Source organism: Lepidochelys kempii, chromosome 14, assembly GCF_965140285.1.
Source record: "Lepidochelys kempii isolate rLepKem1 chromosome 14, rLepKem1.hap1, whole genome shotgun sequence".
In the NCBI taxonomy this organism is placed as follows: Eukaryota; Metazoa; Chordata; order Testudines; family Cheloniidae; genus Lepidochelys; species Lepidochelys kempii.
The window spans coordinates 29485878-29508896 of NC_136393.1; the positions used below are offsets into that span (position 1 = coordinate 29485878).

The following is a 23019-nucleotide window of genomic DNA, read 5'->3' on the forward strand; positions in this document are numbered from 1 at the left end:
GAAGGTATACATTGTCCCCAAATGTGAAATAGTTCTGGGTGAGGACAAAGTCACAAAGTTCAGCCACCAGGTTTGCCGTGACATTATCGGGGATACTGTTCCTGACAGTTTTGTAGTCCATCTTTGTGTGGAATGTTGGTGTAGAGGGCTTCTACATCCATAGTGGCCAGGATGGTGTTTTCAGGAAGATCATCAATGGATTGTAGTTTCCTCAGGAAGTCAGTGGTGTCTCGAAGATAGCTAGGAGTGCTGGAGTCTACATAGCCAGACAATCCTGCTGTCAGGTTGCCAATGCCTGAGATGATGGGGCATCCAGGATTTCCAGGTTTATGGATCTTGGGTAGCAGATAGAATACAGACTCCGAGAGACTGCTGAATTGGAATTAATTTGCAAACTGGACACCATTAAATTAGGCTTGAATAAAGACTGGGAATGGATGTGTCATTACACAAAATAAAACTATTTCCCCATGTTTATTTTTCCCCCTACTGTTCCTCACACGTTCTTGTCAACTGCTGGAAATGGCCCATCTTGATTACCACTACAAAAGGTTGTTGTTGTTTTTTTCTCTCCTGCTTGTAATAGCTCACCTTAACTGCTCACTCTTATTATAGTGTGTATGATAACACCCATTGTTTCATGTTCTCTGTGTATATAAAATCGTCCTACTGTATTTTCCACTGCATGCATCCAGTGAAGTGTACTGTAGCCCACAAAAGCTTATGCTCAAATAAATTTGTTAGTCTCTAAGGTGCCACAAGTACTCCTGTTCTTTTTGTGGATACAGACTAACACGGCTGCTACTCTGAACACTGTATTTTGCTCACTCTCAACCTCTTCTCTGCATCTGGACTACATATGTATCTTTGTGTGTGACAGTGTTTGTGTGTGGGAAACACCTTAGATCTCTCTCTCCCTCTGATAACAATACATTGTGTGTGTGAATGAAAACTTCCTCCCAACTCCTAGCATTACTTCAGTCTTCATATGTGTATACTATAATTGCTATAATACTTTTGTACCCTGACTTTGATTGGGTTGAATATATCTAACTACAGAAGTTATTCTATGTGAATACCTCATATATGCAAACTGTCTTCATTTGCAATTGCTACTGTTTTGCCTTTGTTTATCTTAAATACTAAGAGCATTGAGCTTTGTATTTTCTTATCTGTATATTAACTTTGCCACTGTTTATACTTTATGGTTGTAGGTGGTTTCTCTATGACAATCTTTATAGAGAGATACTCTTCCCAACACAGATTAAGTGAATGACATGAGCACCTCATTTCATCTGACTTTGACACCAGTCAGCCTAAGTTCAGCCTACCTGGAAAGATACTGAAACAAATTATTAAACAATCAACTTGTAAGCACCTAACGGATATACAAGTCATAAGGAGTAACCAGCATGGATTTTTCAAGAACAAATCATGCCAAACCAACCTAATTTGACAGGGTTACTGGCCTAATGGATAGGAGCAGAGGAGTGGACGTAATATAGCGGTACGAAACTGCAGAAAAACCTGAGTGTCTCTGGATTAAGTTTAGAAGTGTGTGCAACAAGAGTGATGTAGTGGTGGGAGTCTGCTATAGACCACCGGACCAGGGGGATGAGGTGGATGAGGCTTTCTTCCGGCAGCTCACGGAAGCTACTAGATCGCATGCCCTGATTCTCATGGGTGACTTTAATTTTCCTGATATCTGCTGGGAGAGCAATACAGCGGTGCATAGACAATCCAGGAAGTTTTTGGAAAGCGTAGGGGACAATTTCCTGGCGCAAGTGCTAGAGGAGCCAACTAGGGGGGGCGCTTTTCTTGACCTGCTGCTCACAAACCGGGTAGAATTAGTGGGGGAAGCAAAAGTGGATGGGAATCTGGGAGGCAGTGACCATGAGTTGGTTGAGTTCAGGATCCTGACGCAGGGAAGAAAGGGAAGCAGCAGGATACGGACCCTGGACTTCAGAAAAGCAGACTTCGACTCCCTCAGGGAACGGATGGCCAGGATCCCCTGGGGGACTAACTTGAAGGGGAAAGGAGTCCAGGAGAGCTGGCTGTATTTCAAGGAATCCCTGTTGAGGTTACAGGGACAAACCATCCCGATGAGTCGAAAGAATAGTAAATATGGCAGGCGACCAGCTTGGCTTAATGGTGAAATCCTAGCGGATCTTAAACATAAAAAAGAAGCTTACAAGAAGTGGAAGGTTGGACATATGACCAGGGAAGAGTATAAAAATATTGCTCGGGCATGTAGGAATGTTATCAGGAGGGCCAAATCGCACCTGGAGCTGCAGCTAGCCAGAGATGTCAAGAGTAACAAGAAGGGTTTCTTCAGGTATGTTGGCAACAAGAAGAAAGCCAAGGAATGTGTGGGCCCCTTACTGAATGAGGGAGGCAACCTAGTGACAGAGGATGTGGAAAAAGCTAATGTACTCAATGCTTTTTTTGCCTCTGTTTTCACTAACAAGGTCAGCTCCCAGACTGCTGCGCTGGGCATCACAAAATGCGGAAGAGATGGCCAGCCCTCTGTGGAGATAGAGGCGGTTAGGGACTATTTAGAAAAGCTGGACGTGCACAAGTCCATGGGGCCGGACGAGTTGCATCCGAGAGTGCTGAAGGAATTGGCGGCTGTGATTGCAGAGTCACTGGCCATTATCTTTGAAAACTCGTGGTGAACCGGGGAAGTCCCGGATGACTGGAAAAAGGCTAATGTAGTGCCAATCTTTAAAAAAGGGAAGAAGGAAGATCCTAGGAACTACAGGCCAGTCAGCCTCACCTCAGTCCCTGGAAAAATCATGGAGCAGGTCCTCAAAGAATCAATCCTGAAGCACTTGCATGAGAGGAAAGTGATCAGGAACAGCCAGCATGGATTCACCAAGGGAAGGTCATGCCTGACTAATCTAATCGCCTTTTATGATGAGATTACTGGTTCTGTGGATGAAGGGAAAGCAGTGGATGTATTGTTTCTTGACTTTAGCAAAGCTTTTGACACGGTCTCCCATAGTATTCTTGTCAGCAAGTTAAGGAAGTATGGGCTGGATGAATGCACTATAAGGTGGGTAGAAAGCTGGCTAGATTGTCGGGCTCAACGGGTAGTGATCAATGGCTCCATGTCTAGTTGGCAGCCGGTATCAAGTGGAGTGCCCCAAGGGTCGGTCCTGGGGCCGGTTTTATTCAATATCTTCATAAATGATCTGGAGGATGGTGTGGATTGCACTCTCAGCAAATTTGCGGATGATACTAAACTGGGAGGAGTGGTAGATACGCTGGAGGGGAGGGATAGGATACAGAAGGACCTAGACCAATTGGAAGATTGGGCCAAAAGGAATCTGATGAGGTTCAATAAGGATAAGTGCAGGGTCCTGCACTTAGGACGGAAGAACCCAATGCACAGCTACAGACTAGGGACCGAATGGCTAGGCAGCAGTTCTGCGGAAAAGGACCTAGGGGTGACAGTGGACGAGAAGCTGGATATGAGTCAGCAGTGTGCCCTTGTTGCCAAGAAGGCCAATGGCATTTTGGGATGTATAAGTAGGGGCATAGCGAGCAGATCGAGGGACGTGATCGTTCCCCTCTATTCGACATTGGTGAGGCCTCATCTGGAGTACTGTGTCCAGTTTTGGGCCCCACACTTCAAGAAGGATGTGGATAAATTGGAGAGAGTCCAGCGAAGGGCAACAAAAATGATTAGGGGACTGGAACACATGAGTTATGAGGAGAGGCTGAGGGATTGTTTAGCCTGCAGAAGAGAAGAATGAGGGGGGATTTGATAGCTGCTTTCAACTACCTGAAAGGGGGTTTCAGGGAGGATGGCTCTGGACTGTTCTCAGTGGTGGCAGATGACAGAACGAGGAGTAATGGTCTCAAGTTGCAGTGGGGGAGGTTTAGATTGGATATTAGGAAAAACTTTTTCACTAAGAGGGTGGTGAAACACTGGAATGCGTTACCTAGGGAGGTGGCAGAATCTCCTTCCTTAGAGGTTTTTAAGGTCAGGCTTGACAAAGCCCTGGCTGGGATGATTTAACTGGGAATTGGTCCTGCTTTGAGCAGGGGGTTGGACTAGATGACCTTCTGGGGTCCCTTCCAACCCTGATATTCTATGATTCTATGATAGCTTGATTTTAGTTAGGCCTGTGACAGTCCCACATGATAGTCTCATAAATAAACTAGGGAAATATAGTCTAGATGAAATTAGTATAAGATGGGTGCACATCTGGTGAAAGACAGTACTAAAAGTATTTGTCAATCGTTCACTGTCAAACTGGTAGGGCATATCTAGTGGCGTCCCACAGGGGTCAGTCCTGTGTCCAGTATTAGTCAATATTTTCATTAAAGACTTGGATAATGGAGTGGAGAGTATTCTTATAAAATCTGCAGATGACACCAAATTGGGAGGGGTTGCAAGCACTTTGGAGGACAGGATTAGAATTCAAAATGACCATGACAAACTGGAGATCTGGTCTGAATTCAACAAGATGAAATTCAGTAAAGCGAAGTGCAAAATATTTCAGTTAGGAAGGAAAAATCAAATGCACATTTACAAAATGTGGAATAATTAGCTAAGCAGTAGTACTGCTAAGAAGGGTTTGGGGGTTACAACAGATCACAAATTGAATATGTGTGAACAACTTGATGCAGTTGCAAAAAAGGCTAATATCACTCTGGGTGTGTTAATAGGAGTGCAGAAGGTAAGACATGGGAGGTAAGTGTCTACTCAACACTAGTGAAGCCTCTCTTGGGGTATTTTGTCTAATTCTGGACACCACTCTTAAGGAAAGATGTGGACAAAGTAGAGAGAGCCCAGAGGAGAGCAACAAAAATGATAAAAGGTTTAGAAAACCTGACCTTTGCAGAAAGGTTAAAAAAAACTGGGCATTTTTAGACTTGAGGAAAGAAAATTGAGGAAGGACCTGATAACAGTATTCAGATATGTTAAGGGCTGTGTGACGGGGCAAGGCCAGATGACTATGGAAAAGTAGTTGTGGGTTTTTTTTTTTTTTTTTGAAGCAGAAAAGAATTTTATTTGTGTAAGACTTACAAAGAATCACCAAAGAGGATAAAGCAAAACTATGCAACAAAACAAGAGCAAACAGAAGGTATAACACAGCAGCCTTCAGGAGGGAGAAGTGTTCAGGCTAGCCTGGGCCCAGACCGGGGGGGCTTCCTCGACACTCGTGGTCTTCCACCCTCCTGAATTACCTGGTGGCCTAGAGCGGGGGGCTTCCTCGACACTCGTGGTCTTCCACCCCCTCGAGTTACCTACTGCCACGCCCAGTGTCACCGATTATTCCTCTCCTGAGAGTGCCCGACAAGATGGGCACAGCTGCAGGGTGGGCGGTTTGGGGTGGGGGGTAGTACACCCACGTGTTATAGGACCCCTCCTAGGTGACAATGATGATTGTATCCACAGCTGCAACGGCTGGAGTTGGGGTCTCTTGCTCTTCCCCTCAATCAAAGGGTCAGGCGGAGGGAACCGGACGGGGTCACCGAGCAGAGAACCTCGGACAGCGCCCACCGCTCCTCGAAGGTGTCAAGGGAGTCGGTGGATGCCACCCAGAGGAACTTTGCCCGGATACATGAATGTACTGAGGATCGGAAAACGGCCCTACAATCGCAGGACGCTTCATTAGCCAACCTCCCCTCTCTGGTTTTATAAATGGCTGTTTTAGCTAGGGCCAGGAGAAGGTTAACCAGGAGATCTCGCGATTTTGTGGGGCCACGGATGGGAAGTGTGTAGATAAAAAGTTGAGGGGAGAAGTGTAGCCAAAAGCGTAATAAAATATTCGTGAGGAGCCGGAAAAGGGGCTGCAATCTGGCACACTCTAAATATACGTGCGCCAGGGTTTCCCTCACATTGCAAAAAGGGCAAGTATCCGGGATGGGGGTGAACCATGTCAAAAACACGCCCGTGCTCACAGCTCCGTGAAGGAGCCGCCAAATAATGTCCCCGACGGGCCTCGGGACCAAGGTGGAATACAGGCTGGCCCACCGAGGTTGCTCACCCTCCAAAGGTGGCAGGAGGTCCCGCCACTTTGTATCGGGGCGGGACACCAGGGTGTGGGCGTGAAGGGTGTGAAGCGTGAGTGTGTATAAATATTTCCGTGGCGCGATTTGGAAGCTGACCGGCTGCAATTCATGCAGCCAGCTTGCAGTGAAAGGGTGAGGGGTTTGTGGGATCTACGGGGTAGGGACCCAATTAAAAGGTCCGGCGGGCTGGGGTAGAGCATGGGCGGGATGCGCCCTCGCGCAGGGCTCGATTAAGATAAGCCCGAGCAGCGGGCGTTAAGGCGGCCTTCACCTCCTGAAGTATGCGCCGGGGGGTATGAGGTCTGGAGAGCCCCATGCGCCGGGCAAGCGTCAGGGGATCCAGCCAGTCTCCCCGGTCGTAGTCTAGGAGGTCTCCGACTCTCGTGACTTCCGCCCGGACCAAACTCTGGCGCACCGAGCAGGACTCCGCCACCTGCACACGGAGCTGGGGGTTGTGTAGCAGGGGCTCCGTGAGGAGATCTGCTCCCACGGTGGCCGCCATGGACCTGATCATTGAGAACAGTTTCCAGGTCCGGAGGAGGTCCTGGTAGAAGACCGGCAGCCCGGAGAGGTCTTGCGGAAAACCTCTCGGACAGAGATAAAAGAGCTGCCGATCGTATCGGAGCCCTTGGAAGTAGCGCAGGAAGGCGTGCGCCAATATGCTCCACGTTGAACTACCTGCACTATGAAGGAGCCTCTGCAGGGCCTGGAGGTGGAAGAAATGGACCTGAGTGTGCAGACACTTCAGGCCCTGCCCTCCTTCCTTCAGGGGTAGATGAAGAACCCCAACAGGGGCCCAGTGCATTCCTGACCAAAAGAACTCTAGAATCGTTGTCCGGAGGTTGGTCAGGAAACCCGGGGCCGGAACCAGGGTGTTGAGCCGGTACCAGAGCGTGGACAGGACTAGTTGGTTGAGCACCAGTGCTCTCCCTCGGAGGGAGAGACATCAGAGTAGCCTCATCCATTTCCGGAGCCGCTCTATCACCCCGCCCTCTAAATTTTGCCAGTTCTCTGGCGGGGAAGGGTGCATGGCAGAAAGGTAAACGCCTAGGTAGAGCAGTGGACCCGCACTCCACCGGATGGTCTGAAGCGTGGGTGGCAGGGAGCTCACCTGCCGCCAGTCCCCCACCGCCAAGCCAGAGCTCTTGACCCAGTTGACTCGGGCGGAGGAGGCTGCCGAGTAGATGGCCTGGCAAGCCTCCACCCACGCCAAGTTGCCTGGGTCCTGGACCACGAGGAGCACGTCATCGGCGTACGCCGACAGGACCAGCTGCAGCTCCGGCTCCCGCAGCACCAACCCTGTCAACCTCCTGCGGAGGAGACAGAGGAAAGGCTCGATCACCAGAGCATACAGCTGGCCCGAGAGGGGGCACCCCTGCTGCACTCCTCACCCGAAGCTGACCGGCTCGGTCAGGGTCCAGTTGAGCCTAACCAAACAGTCCGCGGAGGTGTACAGCACCCGGAGAAAACTCACAAACTGAGGTCCGAATCCAAACGCCTGCAGAGTGCTCAGGAGGTACCCATGGTCCACTCTATCGAACGCCTTCTCCTGATCGAGAGACAGGAGGGCGAACGACAGACCGTCTCTATGCCCGAGTTTCAAAAGGTCTCGGACTAGAAATAGGTTGTCAAAAATGCTGCGACCCGGGACAGTGTAGGTCTGGTCTGGGTGGATCACGTCCGCCATCACGGACCCTATGGAAAAGTAGTGGGAGATAGATATATTAGCTCCAGGCTAAACAAATCCCTAGTACCAGGACAAGTGAAATGGCAGCTGCTCCAGGTCAGTTAAGACACCTGGGGCCAATTAAGAACTTTCCAGAAGGCAGGGATACTGCTAGGTTGATTGGGACACCTGAAGCCAATCAGGGGCTGGCTGAAACTAGTTAAAAGCCTCCCAGTCAGTCAGGTGGGTGTGCATATCGGGAGCTGTGGGAGGAAGTTGTACTGGTGGAGAGGCTGAGTAGTACACACCATATCAGGCACAAGGAAGGAGGCCCTGAGGTAAGAGTGAAGTGGAGCTTGAGGAAGTGAGGGCTGCTGTGGGGGAAGTAGCCCAGGGAACTGTACATGTCATGTTTCTAAAAGGTCAGCTACCATAGCTGATCCTATTAGGGTCCCTGGGCTGGAGCCTGGAGTGGAGGGTGGGCCTGGGCTCCCCCCCCCCTTTGCCCCCTGATTAATCACTAAGACTGGGAGACAACAGAGACTGTGCAAGGAAGGATAACTTCTCCTCACCTCCCTCGCTGGCTTATGATGAAAATGGCTCAGTAGACTGTGACCCTTGTCTCTAGAGAGAGAAGGGTTATGTGGAGGGTCACAGTGAGCCTCAGCGGCTAGCGAAATCTGCCAGGAAACATGGGACCCACAGAGGCAAGGACAGAGCTTTGTCACAGCTGTTATAAAAGAGGACTGCGATCAATTGTTCTCCATGTCCACTGAAGGTAGGACAAGAAGTAATAGGCTTAATCTACAGCAAGGGAGATGTAGGTTAGATATTAGGAGAAAAAATTTGAACTAGAAGGGTAATTCTTCACAGGAACAGATTACCAAGGGATGTTGTGACATTCCCATCACTGGAGGTTTTTAAGAATACATTAGACTAAGGCCTGGTCTACACAACAAAGTTAGTATAAGGATAAGGATAAGGCCGCTTATCCCAAACTAGTTGTGCATGTGTCTACATTTAAATTTGGCTCCTGCCAATATAATGCCCCATTATGCTGACTTAATAACACCATCTCCCTGAGTGGCATAGAGCAAAGGTTGATGTAGTTAGATTGAAATAGTGTGCGTGTAGACACTGCGTTATTTACATTGACCATTACTATCCTCCAGCAGCTGTCCCACAATGCCCCACATGGACCACTCTAGTCCCCATTATCAACTCTGCTGGACCAGAAGCCACACCTCCCATTTAAAGCTCTGCAAATTTTTGAAATTCCTTTTCCTGACTGCCTAGCTTGGCAAGTATATGAAGCAACTCTCCATGGTTGAGTGCAACTGCCCAGTTGACCATGCCTGAAGGGGGGTTCCATAGAGGATGGAGCTAGGCTGTTCTCAGTAGTGGCAGATGACAGAACAAGAAGCAAAGGTCTCAAGTTGCAGTGTGGGAGGTCTAGGTTGGATATTAGGAAAAACTATTTCACTAGTTTGAGAGTAGCAGCCGTGTTAGTCTGTATTCGCAAAAAGAAAAGGAGTACTTGTGGCACCTTAGAGACTAACAAATTTATTTGAGCATAAGCTTTCGTGAGCTACAGCTCACTTCATTGGATGCATTCAGTGGAAAATTTCACTCGGAAGGTGGTGAAGCACCGGAATGGGTTACCTGGGGAGGTGGTGGAATCTCCAGCCTTAGGGGTTTTTAAGGCCTGGCTTGACAAAGCCTTGGCTGGGACGATTTAGTTGGTGTTAGCCCTGCTTTGAGCAGGGGATTGGACTAGATGACCTCCTGAGGTGCTTCCAACCCTAATATTCTAAGCCAGCTACACACTTCAGACACACTCCTGCATGGAGGAGAGAGGAGGGATTGGATCTCCTGGACCTGTGGGGAGAAGAGGCTGTGCAGGCACAACTCCAATCCAGCTATAGAAACATGGATATCTATGAGCAGATTGCTTGGGGGATGCAGGAGAAGGGATAGGACAGAGACCAGCAGCAGTGCAGCATGAAAGCCAAGGAACTGTGGCAGACATACCGATCCAGTGCCAAGCCACAGATCTGCCACTTGTAAAAAGAGCTGCATGCCATACTTGGTGGAGACCCTGCTCTCATCCCCAACAGCGCTGTGAATACCTCCAAGGAGCCTGAGTCACAGGCCCCTGCCATGAACAGTGAGGATGAGGTGGATGACAAAGAGGAAGAGTATTGGGGACAAGCGACAGTGGGAATCCAGCCGTGCAGCAAGCCAGGACCCATTTTTTACTCCACAGCAGTTTGACAGTACTGCCAGATGAGCATGGGGTGAGCCTGATGCTGGGGAAGAACTTTGGGTAAGTGTGTAGTTTAATTTTAAATTACAGGGATGCCTCCCACCCCCTCAAGTAACAGGACACATTTTTGACATAATTAATTTACTGGTGTTAGAAGAGAGAGATAGCAACTCTACCTCTCTTAGTTTAATACTGTTTTTCATTCCTCTCTAGAGTTGGGGGTAGGGTCCACATGGAGCAGTTTATGTGCACAGGGATGTTCTGTGAATCCTCCTGAGAGATCTCAATGAAACTTTCATGGAGGTACTCTGCAACCCTGTGCCAAATGTTTCACCGCCGGCACAAGGAGCCAAGACAAACTGCACAAGTGATGTACTAACTGCGGTGACTTTATGCCAACATAACTTGTGCTGACGTAAGTTTGTAGTGTAGACATGGCCCAAGTCTGTACCAAGAGTCTATCTCAGTTGGACTTGCTGAGCAGAGTTCATGGTGTGAAGCAGGAAGGTTGGAGCCCCACTGCTTCAGTCTATGGAGGCAGAGAAGCTGCAAGGTTTACCCTGGAGGCAGAGGGAGACCCCTTGGGCATCTGGCACACTGAAGGGGTTCCTCCAAGAGACTGTTCCAAACCTGGGGACAGCACCAGTCCCAGTACAGATGTCTTTCCACTAGGCCACACCGTTGCTACGTGGATCCATGACAGTAGGTAATCTCAATAAGAAAAGGAGTACTTGTGGCACCTTTTATTCTCTAAGGTGTCACAAGTACTCCTTTTCTTTTTGCAAATACAGACTAACACGGCTGCTACTCTGAAACCTGTCAGCAGGTAATCTGCCTTTCTGAGAGACAGTAGCTAGGTTGAATGCTTCTATCAAGGTAGCTGTGTCTACAGTGGAAGTTAGATTGACATAACTATACATAGTGCAATTTTTTTTTCTCAGCCCAGAGCAACATAGCTAGGTTGACCTAAGTTTTAAGTGTAGACCATGCCTAGCTGTTTGAGTGCCAGGCAGGTGTAGGTAGCTCCTATTCACTACAGTGCAAAGGCAGTGGGGTTAATGTGTTAAGAGTGTACTATGGCATCACTCAGAGTTAAGATTGCACTAGTATGAACCATAATTCTCTAGCTCTTGGTTTTCAGAGATCTGAGCTAGAAATATTTTAACTCTTCACTTCCTGGTTTCAAAAGCTTAAGTTTTGCTAAACTCAATATCATGGAAAGGCATGAGATACCACTGGGCAGCTCTAAGTCTGCATTAACACAGAGGTTTTTGTCAGTGAATTCTCTAGTATTTTAACAGACAGAAATCTTGTTTGTATGAATTAGACCATTTAGACAAAAACAACGAGGAGTCCTTGTGCACCTTTAGAGACTAACAAATTTATTTGGGCACTTAAGGTGCCACAAGGACTCCTCATTGTTTTTGCTGACATAGACTAACATGGCTACCACTCTGAAACCTGTCACCATTTAGACAGTTGTAATTATCATGTAGGTGCGCAGTTCAGGTAATAAGAGCTACCCCTCAGTGCGGTTCATCAGTAGATCTCAAGGACGGAAACATCATTATCCCCATTGTACACATGGGGAAACTGAGGCACGGAGTGGTGAGGTGACATGGCCAAAGTCATGCCACAGGCCTGTGGCAGACCTGGGAATAGAGCCCAGGGTTTTTGAGTCCCAGTACAGATGTCTTTCCACTAGGTCACACAGTTGCTATGTGAATCCTAAGTACCCCAATCTTCCCTATACTTTGATATCATGGAATGGGACTAACAGCTGTGCTTTGAAATGTCTGCAATGTGCAGTTGCTAGCAGGGCTGATGAGAGAAATCTCAGACATGGTCTGTGTCCCAAGAACTTGACAGTTTTATTACATGGTAATAACAGTAATGTTAAGCATGTGAGAGAAGATTGGTTTGCCTGTCTCTTCTCCCACCCCCACAATCCCCTGCTACATACAGCCCTCCCTCTTGAACCATCATTTCCATCCCACCCTCCCCTTCCCACCCCTTTCCCCCCATACCCAGTGCTGGAGAGCCTGTGATATGCATTGAACAGGCCCATTCACAAGTTCAACTCTTCACCCAGTCTCAGTGTGTGTTCTTGTTACATGTCCCCCAGCATGCCCGTCTCAGCTCCTGACCCAAAAGGGCTTTCCCAGATGCCAGCTCACATGGGTAGCTGGGAGATTGGCTCCGACATCCCTAGACGGACAATCTCCCCCCAGATCCTGGCTCATGTACGGGTAGAAAAAAGGGGCTCCCCCAGATCTTGGCATACACACATGGGCAGGAAAAGGGGCTCAGACACCCCAGAGGTGTAAGGAGCCCCTGAACCTGGTACAAACATAGGAGGGAGAATGTGGGACTGACAGGTGCCCCCACCCCTATTCCCTGCCTCCTGCCCTGCCACCCTCCTCCACCTCACCCTTCCCAGGGTTCAACCTCTCCCTTTCCAGTCCCCCTAATCCCCATCCCCTCACCCTGACCTGAGCCCCCAGAACACTGTCCCCTACCATCTTCTAATTATCCCTCCTCCCCTTACTGCAGCCCCTAACCCCTTTCTCCCTATTCCCCTCACTCTTCCACCCCCTAATACTTCCTTCCCCTCCCAGCAATGACATGTGTAATTTATTTTCTTTTCAAAAATAGCATAAGTGCCTTCTGAATCTCCCGCTGCACTCAGATTACAATTCCCCAAAATAAAATAAAAGACCCTCTTTGATAGAGGCTGATTGTCACAAGATGCCTCTGATGTTTCCCTACAGATTTCTACCAACAGCTGGGTTTGAATTTACACTGGAGCAATCACCAGAACATTTTGCCTAGAGCCACACAGCTGCTGAACGTTACAGCTGGCTACCAACCCCCGTGGCCTCTCAGACAGCACATGCACAGTGAGATCCATTTGGTGTGGGAGCGTTACGCGCACACCTAACTTGAGAGCTAAACTCACTAATACTGTTTTCAGCTTTATTCCCCCAGAGGGGTGGTCCAGTCCATGCATTCTCTGGGAGTAGCCCTAGAGTGACTGAGACTCTTGTGCCAGAAACAGTTCCTTGGTTTCATCCCTAGCTCTGTGCAAAGAAAATTGGTAGAATCCATGAACCTTAAGAAAAACTGCTTTTGGGGAGTGTAACTCAGGAACCGATTGTTCAATGACCCCAAATTTGGATCAGTAACCCCACCCCATGTCCTGAGAAGGCACACCACATTTCATGGCAATCCAAGTAATGGTGCAGATTTTAGACCACTTACAAGAGTCAAACTATACATAGAAAGCTGCTTTAACCTTAATTATAATGCAGACCTGGTGGTCTGCTATAAAACTGCATTAATCACTGTAATATCTGAGCACTTTCCAAGTAGCATATTAATCACATAACTTAACATCTTTCATGTGCTGTTTGTTCTCTTATCCTCTCTCCAGGATGAGGTATGTGCTCAGTGGAGGGGTTTTTTTTTTTTTTGTCTATATAAATGGCATTGTGCATTTAAGTTAGAGAATGCAGGTCAATGAAACGTGCCTGGCATTTGGCATGGAAGGCAGTAAGGTTTGAGACGGTCCTTAGCTGCTTGGAGAGTTCATTCCACAGTCTCAGACCAGCCAATAAGAGAGACCTGTGTCATGAACACACGAGCTTTACCCTTATTGTTGAGAGTTCCGTTGTCCAGAGGGGTGAAGTTTTCGACCCCAGTCTCGATCCCAGAGCTTAAGGCAGTCTTTTAGATCTCTACAATGAGCTCCACGGATAAGGACTAAGACCTTGGACTTGATTCAATATTCTATGCGAAGCCACTATTGGGAGCAAGGACAGGTGTGATGGGCTCCCTGTAGCTTGTGTAGCTGAGGAGATGCACTGCAGTGCTTCTGTACTAGTTGGAGTTTCCTAAGTGCAGTTCTGTAGCATTGCGGTACTCCATGCAAGAAGTGGTGAAGGTGTAAATAACTGAGGCTGGGTCTTTGCCCACTAGGAGGGACTGGAGTCTGCTTGCCAACCAGGAACTACAGAAAGCATTACTCGTGGATGATGCTACGTGAGAGCTCAGCATCAGTGATGAATCCAAGAGCACTCCTAGACTGTTAAATGAATTGGCTGATCGTGGGTAGGAGCTGATCAGCGGATGTTCAGAGCTTCTCAGGAAGTAATAATCAAATTCCCATCACAATGTGGAAATCTTATCTCAGCCTTTTCCTCTGCATGCCTCTGTCCCAGAAAGGTGATTACATTCCTTGCTTTAACTATTCCACGTCCCCGGTATATGGCCCCTCCGGCCTGGCCTGAGTTGCTGACGTTCATGGGAATCAGCAAAGGTGTTACTCACTTCACTTATCCCTAGTCAGGACACACTAGGGTTTGCGTCTTCTGTGGATTCTCTGATGCCTAATAAAGGCTGAGCTGTACCGGAAGTTTTTCCCGCACTCGGGGCATTCATAGGGTTTTTCTCCCGTGTGGATTCTCTGGTGTTCGTTACAGGTGGCTCTATCCCGGAAGCTTTTCCCACAGGTCAGACATTTGTAGGGTTTTTCTCCTGTGTCGAGTCTCTGGTGCCTAACGAGTTGCGTGAGCTGACGGAAACTTTTCCCGCACTTGGGGCATTTATGTGGTTTCTCTCCCGTGTGGATTCTCTGGTGTTTATTAAAGGTTGACCGATCCCTGAAACTTTTCCCACAGGTCAGGCATTTATAGGGTCTCTCTCCCGTGTGGATTCTCTGGTGGGTACTGAAGGTGGATCTATCACTGAAGCTTTTTCCACACTCATGGCATTTATAGGGTCTCTCTCCCATGTGGATTACCTGGTGTGCAGTGAGGGTTGAGCTACAACTGAAGCTTTTCCCACACTTGAGACATTTGTAAGGCTTCCCTCCTGTGTGGACTCTCTGATGTTTGGTGAGGTTTGAGCGCTGGCTGAAGTTTTTCTCGCAGTCAGGACACTTATAAGGTTTTTCTCCTGTGTGGATTCTCTGGTGAATAATAAGGAATGATTTCCAAGGAAAACTTTTCCCACAGTTGCCGCACATGTGAGGTCTCTCTCCTGGGGGGACTCTCTGCTGAACAGAGTCTTTGATTTTTCCAACTCCTCTGATATTCTGCATGGATTTATCCTGTCTTTCCTTTTGGTGGTTTCCCTGCTGTCTCTCTGACCAGCGCTGACTCTTACGGGCTTCTCCCCACTCAGGTCTCTGGGAAACATCTCCTTCTGCTCTTCCCAATGCCATCCCATGTGGCTCCAGTTGTTCAGAACCTTCCTGCTGAGGGTTCTCCTCCTTATTCTTGTTCACCATCTCCTCACCTGCTGGGACAGAGAGAGAATCCAGACAGGAGTCAGTCCCTGTGCCGGGGGAAAGGGAACCTCAGAGAAGGGAATGAGAAAGGGGGGAACAAACCAGAATAAGTGGTGGGGAGATGGAAATATCAGTATCTGACTCTCCTCCCCAAACCTTTCCTGACTAGAGGCAGAGAGAGGAGATCAATTCTGCCTTCATTCCATTACAATATGGATGTTGAGAGGGACTAAAAGGCCAGATACAATTGGTGAAAACCCACGAGTGATGTCTGTCACAAGAATACAGAAATTGGTTTCTAAGTCAGTTCAGTCAATTCCTTACCCATATGGGCACTTTTCGGGATCTCCCTTTCCTCGTAACCCTGGAGATCAGGGACCCATGGCTCCTCCCCTAGTTCCAGGCGGGAAATCACATCAGGTTTGGAAATTGGACATCCTGTTTGGTGAGCAAGGAAACAAGTGTTGATCTTGTTCATTAAGGTCAGTGCTGTTATACTTCCAGATCCAGGATATGAGTAGCCCACCCACAGGGGCAACTTCCTCTCCCCACGCCCACCCTAAAGGGACTGGGCTATAAATCGTAAAGGACACCATGAGACACTGTCTGGAGCAAAGGTTCATCCACTCTGCCTAGGGAAAGGGCCTTACTTATTCCCTTGGGGAGCTAAGAAAATTTGCTACCCTCTCTAGGTATCAGGGCTACTACTAAGGCTCTGTTGCTGCCAATTATTCCCTTCTCCTTCCCCTGCAACACACATGCCCATATTCCTCCAGAACACAAGCTAGAACAGGAAGATTTTACAGGGGGCTTGTCTACCTGGTCAGTAAGGCAGAGTGTGACAGAAGCACATCAGCTGTTGTGCACTAACTATCTGTGTGGACCCTGCTATCATGCACTGAAAGTTCTGTAGTGTGCTTTGAGGTACTGCTCTCAGTCACTTAGTGTGCAGAAGCAGGGTCTGCACACCTATTTAGAGCACGGTAAGGTGCTGTAGATTTACACCTTGACTTGCTGATGTGACCCAGTGACCGCTTGGTGTCAACTGGCAGAGGGCACAGAGTATACCTAGGGTTTTACAGGGATATTCTGGGTCAGAAATCTGCATAATTGCTCATCAGAGGGCAGCAGGTGAGGTCTCCACTGAAAACCAGTTACCCACTAGTCACTGTAACCCTTGTGAGATGTATGTGCGGATAGTATTTAAGAAGTTGTGTGTCTATACTGACAACTATGTGTAATTTACGGTCTTGGAGTTAGGGCAGGTCACCAGGAGGTGACATGTCTTGGACAGGCTCCTTTCAGGCAGGAGGTTACGGACACTTATCTCCCTCTGTGGTTATACATGCATTGTCTGCCTTGCAATGGAGGCCTATCTGCAGACTGAGCCAGGTGCCAGTTGAAAGGCTGCACAATCTAGGAGAGAGCAGAGGGGTGGCCTGTTTATGGGCAAAGACACAGAATGGTTAGCATATATCTGGGGGCACAAGGAAACACACAGGATCCTTCACCAAGGAGCCAAGCTAACCGCGTGTTTGTCCTAAGGAAAGAGGGTCACAGCCAACGTTCCCTCTAATTTTTTCCATCCATGTGCAGAATAAATTTTGTCATGTGCACCAAGATATGCGCGGATGTGCGTCACCAATAGAAACAAAAATCCTAGATAGAATATATATATTTTTAAAAGTTACCATAGGGATAATTACTCCAGCCAGGGCAGGTTAGGCATTTTAGAACTCACTACTCGAATAATTAAATTTAAGTGTAAGAGAGAGATAAAAATTATGAAATGCATAGACCAGTCAAAACCCTAAAATAACACACTTTGAAAGAATAAAATTACAGAGAATATATGTGCATTGCAGGAAGTATCAAGAAGTAACAACAATAATACAATATGTGTCGGGAGGTGAGTGTGAAAGAGAGAGAGAGACTGTGAGTGTGTGAGACAGACACAGAAACTGTCTGAGCTAGTTGCTGGGGAAATCTCAGAAACAGTGCAGGCTGAGCCAGGCTGTGTCCCTTCTTCCCTGCTCTGCAGAGATGGGGTACAGGGGCAGGGGAACACCCAAAAACCAGCACCCTCCTTCCCTCCTACCCCCCACACAGCCAACAGGAGGATCCCAAGAGCAGTTGCAGGACAGAGCAACATGGAGGAGGGGCACCTGAACATATGCTGCTGGGTGTGCATGCTCTGCAAATCAGCTGGGCAGCGTTTGAATCTCTCCTGGGCGGCTGCGCAAGTGCACAGCTTACAGAGAACACAGGTCACAGCCAGCCGGGCTGTGGGATGCTGAAAGGATTTTGAGTGAGCATCACTCTACAAGACATGAGAGCATCTAATTCATAAAGGCTGTGGCTTTCAAAGGGACCCAAGAGAGTTAAACATCCAACTGCACTGACTGCAGTGTCTAGGCCCCTTACAAATTTCCAGTCTTAATCCCTCTGGTCCCCACTCTCCCTCTGTGAAATGGAGAAAGACACCGACTCTCCATCTGTCTTCTCTTTTTAGATGGAAGTCACTTGGGAGCAGGGGCTGTCTCTTCCTGTGTGAATATCGGTTCCCAGAGTGACAGGAAGGGGGTCGTTAGGGATTTGGCCTCAAACTCAGGAGATCTGGTTCAGTTTCTTGCTCTGCCAGACTTCCTGGGTGACCATGTGAGCGTCTAGACTAGACTATCTGTGCCTCAGTCCCCTATGCATATAACACATGTAATAGCAGCTCCCTCTTCCACAGGGGCAAAGGGATATGTTAAATACTGCGAGATGCTCAGACACGGTGGTAACGGGGACCCATATAAGTACCATTATGGCACAATCGGCCCTGATGCCCATTGGAGAGGGCAGGTGCTGTGGTAATTAAAAATCTGTTTCCTAAACCAGCCATAGTGGCGTAAGGTTTACATGAATTCCTGCTTCTGAAGCGTCTCTCCCTGCTCGTGTGTAATCCATCACTAGCTTTCTCCATCCCTGCGCTAGCTGTTGCAGGGCCCCAGGAACACGGAGGGTGAGACTAAGGGACCTCTCAATACCAACTCGTGAGGACACACAGGGTGCACAGGATTGTACAAGAATCCCCAGGGGCAGAGATCTGCATAACAGTTCACTGGCAGATAGGTGTATGAGGGCTCTACCAAAGGCCAGTAGGCTACTGGTCATCATCAGCATGAAACGTGTCTATGGATAATATCACAGAAATTACATATCTTTATTGAAAAGTTATGTTTGTAGAGTCTTGGAGTTAAGGCAGGTCACCAGGGAGGAGACATACCTCAGAAATGTTCCTTTCAGACAGAAGCTAACTGTCACCGATCTCCCTGTCTGGCCATTTATGTATCATATGCCTCACACCATATGGCTGTTCGCGTACTGAGCCAGGTGTGAAATGGAGCAATTGTGAAGTCTACGAGAGGGGAAATCCACAGGTAGAAAAAACAGCAGGGAGTGTCCTGTTTATGACTAAAGACAACAGACTGATATGGCTTATCTTGGAGTGCACAGAGATGCTCTGAATCCTTCAGCTAGGAGGCAAACTGTCACGCACTTGTCTTATGAGAAAAGGATCACAGCCTGCCTGGCTGTAAAGTGCTGCAAGGACTTTGGGTGAGCTGTACTTTACTGGACAGGAGAGAATCGTGTTAATTAATTAAGTCCCGGCTCTAGAAGGCACGTTTTGATTTGATTTTCTATGGAACCATTTGTTTCCAATATTTCTACTTGCTTTGACTTGGAAGCATCACAGCCATGCATTAACTGTCTAGAAAATCACCACCAACTCCCGCCTCCCCACACACCCATGTCCCTCCCCAACAAAAGCAGAACAGGAAGTCATTATTTAAGACTGTGAGCTCTTTGGAGTGAAGATTGTCTCTGTGATGGGTGCACCAGACCCTTCCAGGCCCCCTGCTAGAGGCTCCATAGTCCTACCACACCCCACCCCAGGAAAGGACCAGCAAAGGTGGGTCCTCCAGGCCTGCCTATAGAGGCCACAGAGAAGCAGCCAGTCAGAGCCCACCAGGCTCAGATAAAAGGAGCTGCAGGGGCTGAGTGGGGCAGTACCTGGCTGGGACCAGATGGGTGAAGACAGGGGCTCTGCTCTGGCCAGAGGACCTTGACAGGTTGCATTTACTGGAACTAGAGAGAGAGACTGAGACTGTAATTAGGGAGGTAAAGGGCCCAGGTGGGCAAAGGCCCAGGGAAAACAGGGAGCATAGAATCATAGAATATCAGGGTTGGAAGGGACCTCAGGAGGTCATCTAGTCCAACCCCCTGCTCAAAGCAGGACCAATCCCCAATTTTTGCCCCAGATCCCTAAACAGCCCCCTCAAGGATTGAACTCACAACCCTGGGCTTAGCAGTCCAATGCCCAAACCACTGAGCTATCCCTCCCCCAGTAGTATGTAGTTGCTGTTTATAGGGTCCCTGGGTTGCCACCTGGAGTAGTGGGCAGCCTGGGTTCCCCCACCAGCCACTGGCAAAGTCGCCTAATCCAGGAGCAGGGGACAAGGCTCTTTGAGAAGCCTCAGAGAAGGGCAGGATTGCAAAGGCCCAGAGAGGGGCTGAAGACGTTCCCCCACCATCTAGGAGACCCGCTCTGCCCACACAGCATCCTGAACCAAAACCCAACTTTCCCCTCTCTTCTAATGTAGAGAGCTACCCCACAGAATACATTCAGACCATGAATCACATCCTCCACCCTCATTCTGCCCCAGAACCCAGCCCTTCTCCCTGCAAGGAACCATCATTTCAGAAGGCTCAGGCATGTCCAAGAAAAAACACCAAGAACAGCACCCTCCTTCCACGAATTCAGCATGCTGGCATAGGAGGTGGCCCTGTAGGCATTAGCAGCAACTGGACCCAGCCCCGTGACTCTGGTCCATGCCCCTCCTGGCTGGTGGAAGAGAATCGAGAACATCCGGGGCCTCCCGCTAACACAGCTGGCTGGGGCAGACCACAGGCAAGACAGAGAGAAAGCACATTTGAAAATCTGGCTGCTGGGGAGTTAGGCAGGGCTGAGGCATGAGACTCGTGTTCATCTGTCAGACGGCAGAGGGGTCAGAGGCACCAAAGGACAGAACATCCCCTAGGAAGGGGGGGAGGGATACAGGGAACCTGTCCCTCTTGAAAACCTCAGTTGTGGGAAGAGTAGCATGATTGTTATGTCCCTGAATTTCCTCTCCTAACAGGGTGTGTGTGGAGGTCACAGTCTTTCACAGACAGGAGCTTGGGACTATCGGGGCAGATCCCCCTGAGATCTGAGGGACCCATGAAGAACCCTGCACAGAATCTGACACCAATGCTTCTGAGACACACATACACACCAATTTTGAATGCCCGAGGAGGCACGAATCCTTACCCAGCGAGGTCACGGTCTCATAATTCTCCTGTATGACGTCCCTGTAGAGGGCTCTCTGACCCGGGTCCAGCAGAGCCCATTCCCCCTTGGTGAAATACACAGCCACCTCCTCAAAGGTCACCAGCTCCACTGCAGCCATGTCCCTTCCCTGTTACTCAGGAATGTGGGATAACCTGGACTGGGACCTATTCCGCAGCCTGTCAGGGCGAGAAGGGAAATTGGGGCCATTTCCAAAGGTGCTTCAATGCATTTCACACCCTGATTCCCACCAGGCTCTTTCCCTGCAGCTCCACACTCTGCAGCGCTGGGGAGTTGCTTGAGTCTATTGTGTGTGGATTTCAACAGCTGCCTAAGTGCCTCACAAGAACCACAATAGGCACCTGACCTACCAGCCTCCTGAAGAGGATATCCCACCTGTAGTTCCCGAACAGGGATAGGTGCCGCCCTGCAGTCTGAACCCTATCTCTGAGAGAGAGCTGGGCTTTGGATACATCCCTGTCATCAGCATCTCCATGGGCTAGCTCAAGCAGCTGCTCACCTAGCATAGGGGCCTTTGTGGATCCCACTCCTAGGCCCCTATCTCTGCCCAGTCACTGTACAGGGAGCGTGGGCACCTCACTCAGTTGTGTGCATTCCATTGTTACTCCAGTGACTGGCTACATGCCAGGAGGCCTTTATGATGCTCAGCGTTGCAACACCCCAGCCCCTTTGTGTATCTGGGCACAGGAAGTTACTAAGAAGATCTCTTGATTGCTCTTGGCCCCCACAATTTCAGAATCGAAAGAGCTACTTTGGGGATCCCCCTGACACTGTCCCCAGGGCAGCACATTCCCCAGCAGTGCAGGGACTAGGCAAAGGCAAGAACTTGTTTTTCCTCTTCCTGCTCCTCACCTTGTCTCAGGAAAGTCAGTCTGCCCGGGGTGCTGCGTCTGCGGTGAATGGAGCTGGGCAAGGCTGGGAGCCTCCCTCCCCCCTATTGCTCCTGCTGCCCTTGCCGGACTCTCCCCCCATCTCCCTCCCCTCCTCTCCTCTCGGGCTGGGAGACTCGGTCCCTGGCCCGGCCCAGGCCGGTCGCTCTCCCGGCGCTGGCTCGGCTCGGCTCCTGCAGGCGCTCAGGGGGGCAGAGCCGGGGGGGTCAGGGAGAGCAGCAGCTCTGGGACTCGCAGACCCCCGCCCCCCCGGGAGCAGAGCTGGGGCGAGGAGGGGCCGTTGGTGCAGAGTCACTTTCCCCCCCGGCCCCGGCCCTTCCCCCGGGTCTCTCCCCTCACCTGCAGGCTCCGGCTCAGGGGCTGGTGTCGGCAGAGCCCGGGGCTGGTTCCAGCCCCCGGAGAAAGTCCCCCCGGCTGGGCCCCGAGGGGCGCTGGGGAAGGGCTCTCCCCGCACACACCCCGCTGGGCAGCGGCAGCGGCTCAGCCCGGGCTCCCGGCTCACGATGGAGGCGGCGGCAGCGTCTGACCCGGGAAGTTCAGCCCCGGAAATGGCGGGCAGAGAGAAGCATAGAGAGCCACCAGCCCTCCCTTAGCAGCAGCCAGGGCCCTCTGGTGGCCACAGCTACTAAAAACCCCTCCCTGGTTCTCCTGGCGTAGGTCAATTAAAGATGGATAAAGCCAGATTCCTTCTCTCCTGCCTAGACAGACAGAAACCTCCAGCGCAAATGAACCAGACAGAGGCTAACCGAGCCCCAGAGGAATCATAGACTTTAAGGTCAGAAGGGACCATTATGATCGTCTAGTCTGACCTCCTGCACAACGCAGGCCACCGAATCTCACCCACCCATCCTGTAACAAACCCCTGACCTAGGTCTGAGCTACTGAAGTCCTCAAATCATGGTCTAAAGACTTCAAGGTGCAGCGAATCCTCCAGCAAGTGCCCCGTGCCCCATGCTGCAGAGGAAGGTGAAAAACACCCAGGGCCTCTGCCGATCTGCCCCTGCTGCAGGACCGGGACCCACCAGCCCTGCAGCTATTTACATTGTGGTCCCAGAGGGAACAATCTACAGCCCTAAAGTTACCCCCTCAATCTCCTGGAGTCTCCTCATCCCCACCTGCTGTGTCGGGGGAGGGGAGACACTGCTGCATGTCTAGGCTGCCCCTGAGGAGAACGGGGGTGCCAGGCAGGGAACTGGCTTGGAGGGGTGCTCTCACAGCAGCTGGGGATGGACTCACCCAGGCTGTCATGGAGGGTGGTTGAGAAGTGATGGGCCAAGGCCGGGAGGGCTGTTAAGGAGGCGGAGACAGCCCTGGGAGCTGCCGGTGTAGTGTAGTAAACTGCTCCTTGTAGGGTAGCAGTTACTGATACATTAGATTGTAAGAAACTGCTATTGTAGTACACTGCTACCTGATGTAGCAAATGCCTACAGGTAGCAGTTTCTTGCACTATAGTATATATGAAATTGAACTGGCCCCAGAGCTGGG

The 23019-nt window shown here is 49.8% G+C and overlaps 1 protein-coding gene across 1 annotated transcript in view; it reads right to left on the bottom strand.

The window, feature by feature from the left end:
* Positions 1 to 12542: 12542 nt before the first annotated feature.
* The window catches only part of LOC140898105 (uncharacterized), a 59174-nt gene continuing 48697 nt past the window's right edge, over positions 12543 to 23019 (bottom strand). The window contains 3 exon segments of the mRNA XM_078848693.1: positions 12543 to 15260; positions 15574 to 15687; positions 20606 to 20753. Of these exon segments, the coding sequence (XP_078704819.1) occupies positions 14314 to 15260; positions 15574 to 15687; positions 20606 to 20753 (1209 nt within the window). The 3' untranslated portion in view covers positions 12543 to 14313.